At 40.6% G+C, this 15,441-nt stretch overlaps 2 protein-coding genes across 2 annotated transcripts; one reads left to right on the top strand and one right to left on the bottom strand.

Annotated features, from left to right (window-relative positions):
* Positions 1–12,564: 12,564 nt before the first annotated feature.
* Positions 12,565–12,879, bottom strand: LOC145157312 (uncharacterized). The gene has a single exon (XM_079076372.1). It carries the CDS (start codon positions 12,877–12,879, stop codon positions 12,565–12,567), a length of 315 nt encoding a protein of 104 aa, XP_078932498.1.
* Positions 12,880–13,610: 731 nt separating this feature from the next.
* Positions 13,611–15,137, top strand: LOC145158981 (putative F-box protein At1g47790). The gene has a single exon (XM_079077854.1). The coding sequence runs from the start codon at positions 13,787–13,789 to the stop codon at positions 14,966–14,968; it is 1,182 nt and encodes a 393-aa protein (XP_078933980.1). The 5' UTR covers positions 13,611–13,786; the 3' UTR covers positions 14,969–15,137.
* Positions 15,138–15,441: the final 304 nt, after the last annotated feature.

Below are 15,441 nucleotides of genomic sequence, written 5' to 3'. Positions count from 1 at the left end.
AGCTGTAGCAACCGCATGCTTTGTCCAAAACCGAAGCATTGTGTGCAAACGCCTCAATAAAACACCATATGAGGGCCTTAACAACCACAAGACAAATGTTCGTTTCTTTCATATCTTTGGTTGTAGATGTTTCGTGATCAACAACCGCGATCAGCTTAACAAATTTGCACCGAAGTCTGATGAAGGCATATTCCTTGGTTATTCCACTAACAAGGTTGCTTATCGAGTGCTCATCAGGCGTACAAGGCTGATCATTGAAAGTTTCGATGTGAAATTTGATGATTCTCACATCCGCAACGCCCCTCCATCCACTGAACCCACTGCAATCATGGAGAGTGACATTCCTGCTTCTTCAGGACCCTTGAATCTAGTTGAAGTCAATTATGATGATCTTTTCGATCCTGTTGAAACGGCGAAACTATCCGAGGTTCTTGTGTCACCCGCAGCTCAACAACAACATGCTGATGTCTCTGGACCATCTTTATCTGAAGTAGCATCTCTCAATACTTTCACCTCTCCGGTTGAGGGGGAAAGCTCTACTCCGGATCAAGCAACAACTGTCGAGGTTCCAGTACCTGATGCTGTTCAAAGTCCCATCCACAGAGAAGCAATACCATCAAACGTATCTTCGGATTCGGTTGATGAAATCATAGAAAACATTGACACCAGCACCGATCCAAGGATTATCACTCTCCCGTCCGCAGTCCAGGGGGAACCTTCTCCGGTTCCAGAGGAACTCCCATCCGCAATCCAGGGGGAACCTCTCCCAACCGTTCAAGAAAACTCCACTCTCGTTCCAACAAACCAAGATGACTCAGCAGGATGTTCTCAAATCCAGGGGGAACTGCCATCCCCCACCGCATCTTCTTCTGATATTCAAGATATTCCCTCTACCGCAGCTGCTGATCATCTGCAGCCCCATCTACATGTATGGACGAAGGACCACCCACTAGGTCAAATCATCGGCAACCCATCCACAGGCATTCAAACTCGATCTTCCCAGGACCTATCTGACCACTGCCACTACGCAGCATTCATGTCCTCGATAGAGCCCAGAACGATCAAAGAAGCATTGCTTGAACCTGACTGGATAGCTGCAATGCAAGAAGAGCTAGAAGAATTTCAAAGAAACAAAGTTTGGCAACTCGTTCCAAAGCCATGTGGTCACTCCATTGTTGGCACTAGATGGGTGTTCAAAAACAAGCTGGATGAATCTGGTGCGGTAGTCAGAAACAAGGCAAGGCTAGTTGCAAAGGGGTATAGTCAACTTGAAGGCATTGACTACAATGAAACGTATGCTCCGGTAGCATGCATGGAAGCTATCCGGATCTTCCTTGCATACGCAGCCCACAAGAACGTCAAGGTACACCAAATGGACGTTAAGAGTGCCTTTCTCAATGGGGAACTAAAAGAAGAGGTCTATCTTCAGCAACCTCCAGGGTTTGAAAACGTTGAATTCCCAGACCACTGCTACAAGCTTGAAAAAACAGTCTACGGTCTGAAGCAAGCCCCAAGAGCATGGTATGAGACTCTTTCTGAATTTCTCGTCTCATCCGGGTACAAGAGAGGAGTGATTGACCCCACGTTATTTAGAAAAGCTAATGGTGACCACCTTATGCTTGTACAAATATATTATGATATCATCTTCGGTTCGACTGATCAAGGCATGGTGGATGAATTTGCTAAGCTCATGACCAACAAGTTCAAAATGAGCATGAATAGAGAGATCAATTTCTTTCTAGGACTTCAAGTGAAACAAATTCCGCAAGGGATATTCATTCATCAAGAGAAATACACCACTGAACTTTTAAAGAAATATTCCATGGACAACTGTTCTTCTGCTAAGGTCCCCATGGCCTTCGGTTATAAGATCTCTGCTGATCCCGCAGGCGAATCTGTAGATCACAAGACTTATCGAGGTATCATTGGTTCTTTGATGTACCTCACCGCAAGCAGGCCAGACATTCTTTTTGCAACTGGTGTATGTGCAAGATATCAGGCGGACCCAAAAGTGTCACATATGACCGCAGCCAAACAGATACTACGGTACCTGAAAGGAAGCAAATCTCTTGGTCTATGGTACCCTGCAGGCAATGACTTCAACCTGCAAGCTGTCACAGATGCAGATCATGCCGGATGCAGATTAGACCGCAAAAGTACTTCAGGAGGATGTCAATTTTTGGGTGGAAGACTTGTCAGCTGGTCTTCAAGAAAACAAAGCTATGTTTCTCTTTCTACTGCAGAAGCTGAGTATGTGGCCGCATCCAGTTGTTGCTCTCAAGTCCTTTGGATGAAAACTCAACTAATGGACTACGGGTATAGAATGCTGCGGATACCGATCTATTGTGACTCAGAAAGTGCTATTGCTATCTCTCACAATCCAATTCAGCACTCCAAGACTAAACATATTGAACTACGATATCACTTCATCAAAGACCACATCTTAAAAGGTAACATTGAACTCATCTTTGTCCCTTCTCATGAAGAGATTGCTGATGTGTTCACAAAAGCGCTCGATTCCACAAAGCTTAACACCTTCCTGCAAATGTTAGGAATGATGAATCCAGACCCGTAATTCTTTTTGAGTTGTTAGCTACCGCATACCATCCTTGGTCTCCGTTGCGGTTCTAATTAAGAGTTATCTATGATAGATGGTTATGGTACCGCAGTCTAGGTACCGCAACCATATATTATACTTATCTCTCATGGGTCTTTATTGTCTGTTATTACTAATCTTTGTACAAGTGTTTCTCCTCAGTTCCTCACTGCAGTCTTTTCCTTGTCCATCCGCGATGACTTTCCAACCGCAATGAAATTTCCATCCGCGATGACTTTCCAACCGCAATGAAACTTCCATCCGCGATCACATTGCTCATTTCTCAACTGTTTCATCAACTCCTAAATCTTTTGTGTGCTATTTAATGATCCTTCATTAAATAAAACATTAAATAAAAAAAACATCCCCTTAGAAACTGTCTCATTCTCTTTATGCATAATCCTTGTGTCAGACCTATTTTAGGGATGATGACAAAAAGAACGTTTTCCTATAAACGTATCCTTAATTTGTCCTTTCCTCTCCCGAATACGTCCCATCCGTTACAACTTCCTCTCCCATCACCCCCACGATCACCTGACACATCGATTGAGGCCTGACTTTTCATTAAATGCAAACCCCTTTTAGTAAATCTCCCAAATCTTTTTTAAACCGTTTTAATTATTTGTGGATGAGATTTAACCCCAAATTCAAAGATTCCCCCCAAATACCAAACGACGTTTTACCCTATCTTTATCTTTTACCTAGGGTTAAAATCTTTCAACCCTTTGTAAACCCATCTTCTTCCCAAATTCACTTCACGCTTTCTGAACATCGATTATTGCCTCTCTCTCAAAAAAAACTTCAAGAACTCTGTTTTTCTACTTCTTCTCTCAAGCTCTCAAAAATGGTGAAATCAGGTGCATCAAAGAAGCAATCTAAGGCTTCAGGCTCAGTAAACCCCACTGGATCAGACACTCCAACAATCGCATCAAGCAACTTTCGAGCAGTGTTTGAAGATCATCCCTCATACAATGCTCCAACCAAGCTCATGATCAAATTTCTGAAGAACCATCCCCTATTTGGTCCATTTGACGCATTCACAGATGTTGTTCCAGTTTCAACTCTCTTCAAGTGTGCCTTTTCTGCATATCGCCCACTAGAAAACCCCCAAGAAGTTCACCTCAACCTCATTAACGATTCTTTGGTCATCTTGTCCAAAGAAAAGTTCTTATCTGCCATTAATCTTCTGGTTCATCCATCCATCAAAATTTTCTCACCTTCAATGGCGGACGTTACATCTGCACTCTATCAAATGGGGTATCAAAAACCAATCAGAGGGGTTGGTGAGTTCAAGAAGAACCAGCTACCTGCGGTTTGGCAGTTCGTATGCCACTTTGTCATCCGCTGTCTATCTGGCAGAACAGGAGGCATTGACAACATGGGATTAAAGCTTTTGGAATTAGTATGGAGCATATTCACCGGACATGACGTCAACTACGGGCAGATCCTTTGGGACGACTTTCTTCAGTACATTCCCAAGGAGAGCCCAAAGGAGAACCCAACAGAGCTCACATTTGCTCGATTCTGGTCTCTCTGCATATCAGACCTACATGCGGACGCTGGACTAGATATGGGTAGTGACATCAATTTCTTTGTCACTAAGGATCTCAAAAGGTACAATCCCTCTTCCAATCAATCTGTTTTTGGACCAATACGCAGGCTCCCTACTCACATTCTTTCAACCCTTGGTCTTGAGACTGCTGATGTTTCAGACCACATTGAGGCTACGGAAGGTATTGCCCCATACCCTCCTACCCCACCTCTTCCTCAAATATCCGCAATTATAAACCCTGAGGGTACCGCGGTCCCCTCTGCCACTACACTATCCAATCTTTCTCAAAGAAGAAAGCATTTGGCAACCAAGAAGCAGAGAACCCCAAAGAAAAACGCTCCCAAACCAACCGCACCCACGAAGAAACGAAAAACCAAACCTACCCCAATTCCATCTAGCAGTGATTATGATGAGGATAGGCAACCGATTGCTATCCTCAAGAAAAGAAAAACCGATTCCCCTAGCCAAATGCGTGACCGGACCGATGCCGAAGCCTCTCAAAAGGCTCCAGTAGTCCTTGGGGTGGCCGCAGACCCATTCAACACCACCATCATTTTCCAGTCAGACTTAGAAACTGAGTCTGATTCACAACATCGTGGAGACTCCCCCCCAGTTCACTCCCAAGGGGATGATACTGGTGCACGCCCTAAGGTCTCCAGGGCTTCCCGACTGCATTTATTTTCACCAGAGGAGTTGCGCTCCATCCTTTTGAACGTCACCCATACACTACAAACACCTTCCCACCCGCAGGGCACTTCTTCCGCCCATGCCAGAACTGAGCCGAGGCCACACTTGACCACGGGTCAAGGAGACCGAGGAAGCTCATGAAATCCTACTATGCTTACATCTTTTACAGGTGGTTTAGGCACGGTGAGCACAAATATGCTAGGATCCGTGGACCCGAAGGACACTTCGGTGCGTTTTTCAGGATTTGACAGAGAAGATTCAAATGATTCCTTGTTACGGTACACACCAGTAACCGAGTCAGATAAAAAGAAATATGCTGCATTCAGAAGGGCATTCCAACAGATCAAGCAGCAGCAGCAAAAGGAGCAAGAAATCCAGCTCGTGGCTAAGTATTGGGCAAATGCCATCAGCAATGCCAGTACCGTAGCCATCATTCAAAAGATTCAAGCTTGGATGGATGAGATGGCTGAAACAATTTTAAAAGCTCAAGCTTCAGGTGCAGCCACGGGTACCTCCAACGTCCCTCCTACTCCAACCCCCAATCCAATTCCCACTCCAACAGTCCGTGAATCCCAAGACGAAGGTACTGCAGTCGAAGTCAGTTCTGCACCCACCTTTGGTCTTGATGATGAAGATATCCAAGAGGTCAACAAGCCCAGCCCCTCAGATGATGACTTAATGATGTTTGATGAGGAAGAGGAGTCCAACGGTTCCCACCATTCAACTTCCAAGCCTAAAGAAAAGAAGAAAAAGAAGAAGAATGCGGTCTCCAGAAAAGAGTTCCTAAGCCTACAAGCCAAAGTTGATCAGATTTTGGCTGCGGTCAAGCCCACTCAACCGCAACCTGAAGATACTCCAGGACCGCAGTCCCTGATCGAACGTATTGAACGTCTGGAAACAAGCGAACGCATGGCTGCTGAAAGAATCTCTCTTAAAGTAGAGATGGGAATCCGGTCCCTTGACAACAACCGCAAGGCGGACCACAAGGAATTTATGACTGCAGCGGAACGCCTCATCTCTGAGGTGACCGCAATCAAAACGGATCTCCAAGCGGCCATCACGGATCAAGCCTCTCAGTCTAAGAAATTGATAGATGAGACTCATACTGCTTATGAGTCCACTATCTCTGTTCTTCAAGCCACAATTAACAGACTGCAGAAATCCCTGTCCTCCAACTTCCATGGTCCAGAGATCCTCCAGCTCACAAAGGAAATCCACAAACTGCTCTTCAGCTCCTCCACACGTAACAATCAACAATTGGCAGAAGCTCTAAAAGCTCAATTCCAAGAAGTCTGTGCCAAGGTTGATGGACTTAAGCAATGGCTTGAGGAAGCTCCTCCGTTGCATCCCTCAAGAGGGGGAAGTAAAGAAGAAGAAGAAGAGGAAGTCCATCATTCTGAATCCATTTCTCAACATCAGAGTCCCCCCATCACCACAGAAAAAATTCCCACACCGCAGCCTTCACCGCAACCATCTCAACATACTTCATCTCCTCACACTTCACCTCGAAAGGAGTTCACTCCCAACAAGCCAGAAACTCCTCCCCACTTCAAAAACCTTGCGGAGAACATGTCATCTCCAAGCTCAACAGACTCTCCTGCCACCGCACAAAGAAAACACGACTGGAAGGCAGCCAAACTGGCAGAGCTTATCTAGAGAGAATGCGGTTTTGATACCATGATGGATAAATCCTTGATAAATTCTTGGATCAATCCTCACTGCAGGTTGCTGTATGAAGACTATCGACCCCACCTTACCTACGCTGAACCTCCCTCGGACGGGTACTGGGATGTACCAATTTCTCCAAATGCCAAGTACTTCACAGTATTTGAGCAATTCGACCGCAGCCTTCCTGACCACAAGAGACTGCCAATGGAGTTTGAGAAACTTAGTCTTTTTCACGCTAAACATGCCTCCTCCATTGAGAACATATGGTCTAACAACAGACCATCCGCAGTCAAGAACTACAAAGTCCAGAAATTTATGAAGGCTGAATACATCCAGTACACCCTCACAAGAAGGGAATATGACTACGTCCGCAGCCAGGCAGATTTTCCTTTCATGAATCCGGAAGAAATCTTCCTCATTGCCAAGGTGTTTCAAAACAAATCAGAAAAGCACCCCAAAATGAAAATTGCGCTTGAAAAGGCCAACACTTTTCTGAAAGAAACTGTCTGCGATTTTGCCAAGATAGATGCGGATATCTACCCCACCATCCTCAAGAAGTTTGATCTCCCACCTCTTGAACCTGTGCCAATGCCTACTGAAGGCTTTCAAGAAAGATCTCTAGGCGCAACAAACTTTCCTGAACTTGGAGTCATATTCAAAAGGAAGACCGACAATGTCAAATACTTCATTCCTATGACTGCCATGCATCGCCTCACCAGAAAACAACTTGACATCTGCCAAACCGCAGTCGAAAGATCGAAGCACACCACCGCAGAAGTCAAGTTCGAGATCTCAAGAAGAATCACCTGGCTGGAAAACATCAGGAAGTTTTGGTGGATTCTGATCAAGTTTCTCAAACTTGATAGCTGAACCGAAGTTAAAGAGGTCACTTAGGGGGAAATTGTTGAATCATGAAAGTGACCCTCTTGAACTTTGCTACCACAGCCACTTCAGCACCCGCAGTCAGTCTTTTCATCAGCAACCGCAACCGGACTCTTGCTACCGCAGTCAACTTAGCTAGATTACTTCTTTTGTCTTTATTGTAATACACTCTATTATCCAGTATGCCTTGCATGGCTACGTATAGAGATGTAATCGAGTGCATTTCTGAGTTTCTATAAATAGAGACTTATTCTCTTGTATCCAATACGGATAATTTATGCTTCTATTCTAAATACATTTCTCTGAAGTTATCTTCTCTATTTCTCTATCTTTCTACTCTTCACTTCTTACTTGTTACTGGAACATAACTGATTATAACCTCTCTTCGGAGCTAGTCTTTGAGACTTAATCACCAAGTTTGATCTACCTTATTAACTCGGTTTGAATGCATTCTTTGTTATGAATCAACTTGTGTGTTTTCTTGATATAACAATTGTCGTCATTTCTATTTCTTTACATTTCCGCAACTAACTCTCTAACTATTTAACTCTAACTTATTAATATTATTGTTGAGCTTTCAGATCCTTTGAGATTAACTATTCCGCAATATACTTGTTCTAACGTTTTGTTCAAGTGTATCTCTAAGTTTTTCTCTCAACACTTCCGAAACCTTTCCACAAGTATTTCCAGAAGACCATTCGGGAATGTCACGCATGCAGCATATAAGGTTCAAGCACAGAAGCTTGGGACGAATACGGTTAGTCTATCACTACTAAGTGTATACGCGAGGATAATATATAATTAAGATTCTACGGACATTGGATGTGTGTTTCCGCCCTATTTCCTGTTCCTTGTCTGGTTTTGGACTTGGGGCAGAGTCACCCATCCAACTGTCTTACCAACCTTAATTACATACGACCTATATGCTTAAGTTAATGATAGATGGACCAGGTACGAGTCCTACCATGAACTTCGGGACAAGGCTACCCATGAGTGCGAGTGAACGTTCTACCATCCGAATAAGTCTAGTCGCGTAAAACGAACCCATATGTTCCCTACCGATCTAATCAAACGAGAAACACTAAAGCAGGCCCTATGCAGCACTCCGAGGAGAAGTTATCACTTATGACTTAGTACAAATTCGAGAAAGGCTGAAAGCATCTCGAAAACACGACAAACCCTACTCGTAAACTGCCCCTCTCCCCCGAGTAAGTCATATCGTTTAAAAAAAAACTCAGGATTCTTACCGGTGAATCTATAATGGTTAGTGTAAACATCATGGTCATATATCATTAAAGTTCTATAGACTTAGGATGTGTAATTTCACCTTATTTCCTGTTCCTTGTTTGGTTGTGGGCTTAAGTCAGAGTCACTCATTCGAATGCCCTTGCAATCTTAATGATATATGATTAGTTTACACCAAGCGATTATAAAAGATCTGGTAGGACTTATATTGCAAATTTCGTCATTAATTGTTGAAGCACTCGTACTAATAGAACTCACTAATTACATTATAAAATATTCGGAGTAGTAATACCAAGGATAAAGCGGAGAGCATAAAGGAATATACATAGAATACACCACCATTCCAAAACAATCACTGGTGGTTTTAAATCGACTTAACACCGGTTACAATAAGATGTCCAAACGTCGTCAATTAACATAAGATGGCTTGGTCCTTACCATATCAATTCCATGTGCTACGAAAAGTACCCACATCTTTTCCCCAAACTCTCGTAGTCCCAGTCAAAACGCTAATTTCGGGACGAAATTCCTTCTAACGGGGGGATGATGTGACAACCGTCAATTTCCGGTCAAGTCAAAGTCAAATAAAGTTAACAAGTCAAATCGGTCAACTCAACTAACCCTTGTATATTAGGGATTACATTATGTTACTATTGTACAACTTACTATTTTTAATAAAGAGTTATCACTTGGAAAATTCATATGTTCAGAATTCTTAAACCCTAATCAAGGTAAGTGATGGAACTACTCGATAAAACACTGATACATACCCTTCGGGGGTGTATAACACTCATAAAAATTCATAACGGGGTTTACGAACCTTGAGTTGCGAAGCTAAACACTCAAAAAGGTCACAAACAAAGTCTCTTTCAATCTCTCTTTATCGATCTTAATCTCTCCCAAATCTCTCCCACATCTCTCTCAAAATCTCTTCTAACTTTTTATAATCATTTGGGGCATCCCGACACTTAACTTGGTGAAAAACCGCTCAAAATGGGAAGTTGATATGAAAATCAGCCTTATAGGACCGAACCTTCTTAGGGCCGAAACCCTAAGAAGCGAAACCCATAAGAACCGAAACCCTAAGAAGCGAAACCCATAAGAACTGAAACCCTCTTGCAAGAACCGAAGACTGCCGAAACCGAACCATGCGAACCGAATCCGAACTTCGCCTTCGCTTCTCTTCCTGCCTTCGCCTTCGGCCCATTTCGGTCTGTTTCGCCTTCGGGCCCAGCAGCAGGGACCGAACCTTCGGCCCAATCCGAGAAGCTTCGCTGAAATGCATCTTTCACCTGGTTTTCGACCACGACTTCGTTTTAAGCCCGTTTTTCATTATTTTAACATGGGATTTGCACCCAAACTCATATTTTAACATATAAGACCCTATATATTCATAATTTAAACACATTTTAGGGAAAATCATTGCCTAAGGATAAAATCTAGTAGGTAAGATTTATGAGTGGAGTGTTGACTTTATCTTTAGGTTATGACACAAGCAATCCCACACACACACTCCATGTCCATCCCCAGTCACTATTCATCACTATTCAATCAATCATTAGTCCTTCCACCCTCTTTCTCCAACATATGAGGGTGATCAAGGCTGAAAATCTTTACTCCACCTCCCACATTCTACACACTTTCACCAAGGATCAAACCCATTTCTCTCTCTCACTTCCTCTCTCTAAAACTCGAATTTGAAGGCTATTCTTGAGCTTTTTCCCTCTAAGTTTCGTAAGTAACATCATCATACACTTGATTATCTTACTTCCTTTCACTCAAATCATGGGTTTCTTACACAAACATCATCATGTTGCTAGATTTTCAAATCTTCAAGCATCTCCCAAGTGTTCTTGACTTGGAAACTTCTTCTATTCATCATCCACCTTCTGAAATCACTCAAGGTGAGTTCATAAACTCAAACATCATCTTTCAACAGAAAAGTTGAGTTCTATTCACGGACTGTTTTGACCATCTTAAACTTAATATTTTCAAAACTGTTTAATCTGAAAATAGTTTAGGTTTATACCTTTAAAATGACTACTTGCACATCTCCATACGATTTTTCTACAATTTATGGCGATTTTTACAAAACAGCCTATCATTTCATAAACCACTTCGGACCAGTCTGTGAAGTTGGATATTTTTACACAAGTTAAAGGTCACTAAAAATCATGATAAAAATTATGAATAAAATAGACACATTTTCTAGACCCTCAGAGTTTACGGATCTAAATTTCGACCTCTGATGATTTTTCTATAAATTTTTCCAATAGCAGGAACAGAAAAGTTAAAAACTATAAATAGTTAACAATCCTATTTACACCTTGTAACTTGCTGAGCAAGGTGTGTAGTATTATTTGAATACATGTTGCTGATAGTATATATTATTTACCTTAGTTTAAAGGTATGAATCATATACAAAGAAGTACTACCACTACAAATAATTAAAATAAATTATAATAAGTAAAGTTAAGTCTATTATACACCACAAACAAACGTGCTAAACTATAATAGGTATAGTTAGGTTGCATGTACGGTTTATATAACTTAAATTTTATATAACTTGTATACGCTGGGTGATTATAGAAGGAATCTACGGGTCTATCTAGGGTACATTATCGCATAACATAGGGGCGTTCATTTCACTCTTATCAAAGAAAATATTGGATTTTCTGGAATCACACTCTATCGCTTTTACAAGGAAAATGACTTCTTTCTCAAATAAAACTCTTATGAACTCACCAACTTAATTGTTGACACTTTTTCAAAACTACTTGTATTCTCAGGAAATCAGTGAAACAGGAATTCAACAGCATTTTGAGGATGAGACGTTAAATCGTCAAACAGTTCATTTTGTCATCATAATGTAATTGATTTTGAAACATGTAAACATATACTATGGTGTAACCTTTTCAATAATATTTATGATGGTTGTATTTACTTTGAGCACTATTACACTCGTTGTTGTGATACCATACATGAGGTCCTCCACCCCAGGACGTTTCTGCCATCCATGGTTTGGGGGTGTGACAGGTATTGTAACAGATGTGTTGTTTAGATCTTCTTTCATTGTTTTGAATAATGCCTTGTCGTGAGTAACATGTTCACTAGCACCAAAATATATAATCCATTCATCATGAGTTTTAGTTTTACCTGTCATGTTTACAGTGAGAGTTGTATTGTTTGTTTTAGTGTCACAGATCATCTTTACCAGCTTCTCATATTCACCTTTTGTAAGTCTAAGGCCTTGAATTTGTGGATCTTTAGCAATAGTGGTTGCTGCACGTGGCTGCACTTTTACTTTTCCAGCGGAAGTCTTTGTGATTGGTGTTCTTGATGTCCACCATTCTGGGTATCCAATCAACTATAAGCATCATTCCATGTTGTGTCCCCGATTTTTGACAATAAGTACACCAACGATCATCATTCCTTTTCTTGTTGGCTGTTTGATTTGTCTTTCCTTTATTCTGATTCTTGGAGTAATTCTTTGATGTTTGAAACACAACAAAGTCATTGTTAATTACATGTGAGTTTCCAATTTGCTTTTTCTCTTCATCTTGACTGATCAAGCGGAATGCAACTCCTAAGGTGGGTTGAGGATCGTGCTTAGTATTTGAGTTCTTAGCACACTATATTCCTCACTTAACCCCATCAAGAAATCGTACAACCTTTCCTTTTCACGCATCACATCAATCTCTTTTGTGATATTGCAGGAACATCCTTAACACGAACAAGTTGGTGTTGGATTGATAGATCGTATCTCGTCCCATATTCCTCTGAGTTTTGTGTAATAAGCGGACACCTTCATGTTTCCTTGTTGAATCAGAGTGGTGGATCTTCTGAGTTCATATGCTCATGGAGCATTCTCCTTCCCAAATATTTTTTTTTCAAATCTTCCTATATCTCTTGAGCAGTAACAACGAATTTCACACTATTCTTGAAATCTTTTTTCCATAGAACTAACAAGCCACCCTCGAACCATAGCATTACACCTCTTCCAATTCATGAAATCTTTGGATCCATCTTTTGGTTTGAGAAGTGAACCATCAACGAACACGAACTTGTTTTTGGCGTGAAGAGCATTTGTCATCTCATTCACCCAATCGTTGTAGTTCCCATCGCTTAATAGGTTATCACCAACGATGTTTAAGCATGGATGACCAGTCGATGAAAGAAAGTATGGAGATGATATGTCGATGGGCTTGTCAGTCGATGATGACGACACATGGGTTTCTCCTCCCGTCATATCACGCGAATCTCCAGATTAAGATTATCAGAGCTCTCTGCTCTAATACCATAATAAAATTGATACTGGATATTTCTTGTTATTATTCAATAAACGAGAGATTACAAAGACCTATATATATTTATATAATTGGAAAACTAGATAAACTAGGAAACTTGAATAAAGATAACTTAGGAAAAAAAGATAAGCAAAAGATAACAATAGGCTACAAAACGTAATCCTAAATAAACTCCAACACGATAGTCACTGAAATGACGACTATTTTCAGAAGATGAATATAACACAGACGTACCACAACTGTCAGGTGGTAAAGATGATTGTTGAGTATTTTTATGTTTTTCCTACAAATGTTGTCTGCTGGGAAATATTTGAGTATAGAGAGTTCAATCAAAACCTAGTCATGTCATTTCGCAAGCGAATCATAGAAATTGTATGAGGTAACAAGAAAAAATAAAGACCTATTTGAACATTGTAGCATTATTTAAAACATATTTTAATTTTATGTAATTATTACTTTTTGTCATAGATATCAGGGTTTCAAGCATTGTTATACTTTGCAAATATACTATTTATTTTTCAAAAACCATTAACACAAAACAATGACCAACTATTAATTTATTTTTTTTAAAACAAAAAAAATTTCTCCAAAATACTCATCCACGATCCCGGAGACCCGGTCCGTCACTCCAAAATACATTGTTAACTAGTAATTTTTTCAAAACATATAAAATTAATTATATCGGTTAGATTTAGGTTAATCAATTCCGAATAGTATCCGATATTAGAAACGGTTTTATGATCTGATCTCAAATTTCATATTGGATGATTACACAATCCCCCAAATCTCCCTTTCGCTCTCCGGTAACAAAACCCTAGAATTCCATACGCGGCAGTATCGAAAATCAAAATGTCAGACGAAATTCCTTTCCATGTCCAAGAGCAGATCATCAAAAGGCTTCCTGTCGTATCATTGCTTCAGTTCAGATCCGTCTCGAAAGCATGGAAATCTTTGATCGACAGCTCTAAGTTTATCGCTGCTCACAGCGTTACTCAGTCGCAGCATCTGCTTCTAAGGTACGAAGATCAGGAATTTGACACTGTTGGAAACTATGTTTCTTTATTAGATGATGACACATTCCCTGAACAGAGGTTTGTTCATACCCTTCCTCACTCCATTACACAACTTAAACAGTCAAATATAGTCGGTAGCTCTCTCGGGTTGTTGTGCTTTCACGGTTATAATGAACTGGGAGAGGATTTTTGTCCCAAAATGGAAACTGAGACGATTGTTCTTTGGAATCCTTCGATTAGAAAGTCAATTACTGTTCCTATGCCTAACAAGTTTAATCTGGACCCTGAAACTGATCTTGGTTTTGGGGTTTCCCCTGTTACTAGTGACCCTACAATCGTTGAGATCTCACAATTTCACAAAACTAGCTACCATTGTGAAGCTAAAGTTTACACTGTGAGCTCAGGCAAATGGAGAAATCTATCTAGCAATGTTCCAAGGAAACCATTTCGTGTCTTCTGGCCTCAGGTGGTTGTTGATAGGTTTATATATTGGTGTGCTTTTGACCCGTTGACTATGGATAACGGGTTACCAAATCATAATGTGATAATGTCATTTGATATAATCAATGAGAGTTTTGGAGTTGTAGAACTCCCAGATAGTTTAAGGCGCATCTCTCCTACTCAGTTGTGTATTTCTAAGGTAAGGGATTCTATTGTCATGCTTGAATATGATAGCTTTGTGAAACGTGCTTGTGGTGTATGGATGATGGAGAATGGTGTTGAAAAATCATTTACAAAGAGATTTACTGTTGAGGCTCCACCATATTGGTCAAAGTCAATAACGACACTTGGATTTAGGAAGAGTGGTCAACCTATAATGGAAGTGGAAATTGCTCATGATTTTTATGAACAGAGTCAACTTGTGGTGTATGAGCCCAACTTTGAACGCTTCAATTATATTGAAATCTATGGAAAACCTGAAACATTCTCTGTGCATTCCTTCATGGAAACACTAGTTTTGATTGGTAGCATCGAGGTTGAAGATGATGGCCACATTGCAACGTGTAGCCTAGAATGAATGACTTTTGGAGTGGACAATTGAGGAAGATATCTTTAGATTAGATGAAGTTGAGAAAAAGTTAAGTGCATTATATATTAGAAGTTAATACATTTTTGGTAATCGGTTAGTATGTTTAGTAACCTCAACAGTTTGGCTTAATGGGTAAACTTGAAGTTTCTTGTTTCTACTGTTAACTGTGATGCTTGCATATTAATTATGGTGGAGTAATTTAGCATGTAGTTGTCAATGTGATCATATAAAAGCTAAATCAGTGATGTTCACACCTATGTTGATTACATTATCATTGCTACAAAACAAATTCAAGACATGAAATAAGTTTGTTTATGTCGATTACATTAACTCTCTATGGTCTGATTTGTCATTGATTTTTAAAGGTTTTAAATTTTCCTCTTGTTTTTTGGAGATACATAATTGTCGAGAACTATGGATAGACCAATGTTTTAAAAACCGGTTTGAACCGGCCGGTTGGA

The sequence above is a fragment of the Lactuca virosa genome, chromosome 2 (genome assembly GCF_052849685.1).
Source record: "Lactuca virosa cultivar CGN04683 chromosome 2, Lactuca_virosa_CGN04683_v6, whole genome shotgun sequence".
NCBI lineage: Eukaryota > Viridiplantae > Streptophyta > Magnoliopsida > Asterales > Asteraceae > Lactuca > Lactuca virosa.
This window is presented reverse-complemented; position numbering and strand designations above follow the sequence as displayed.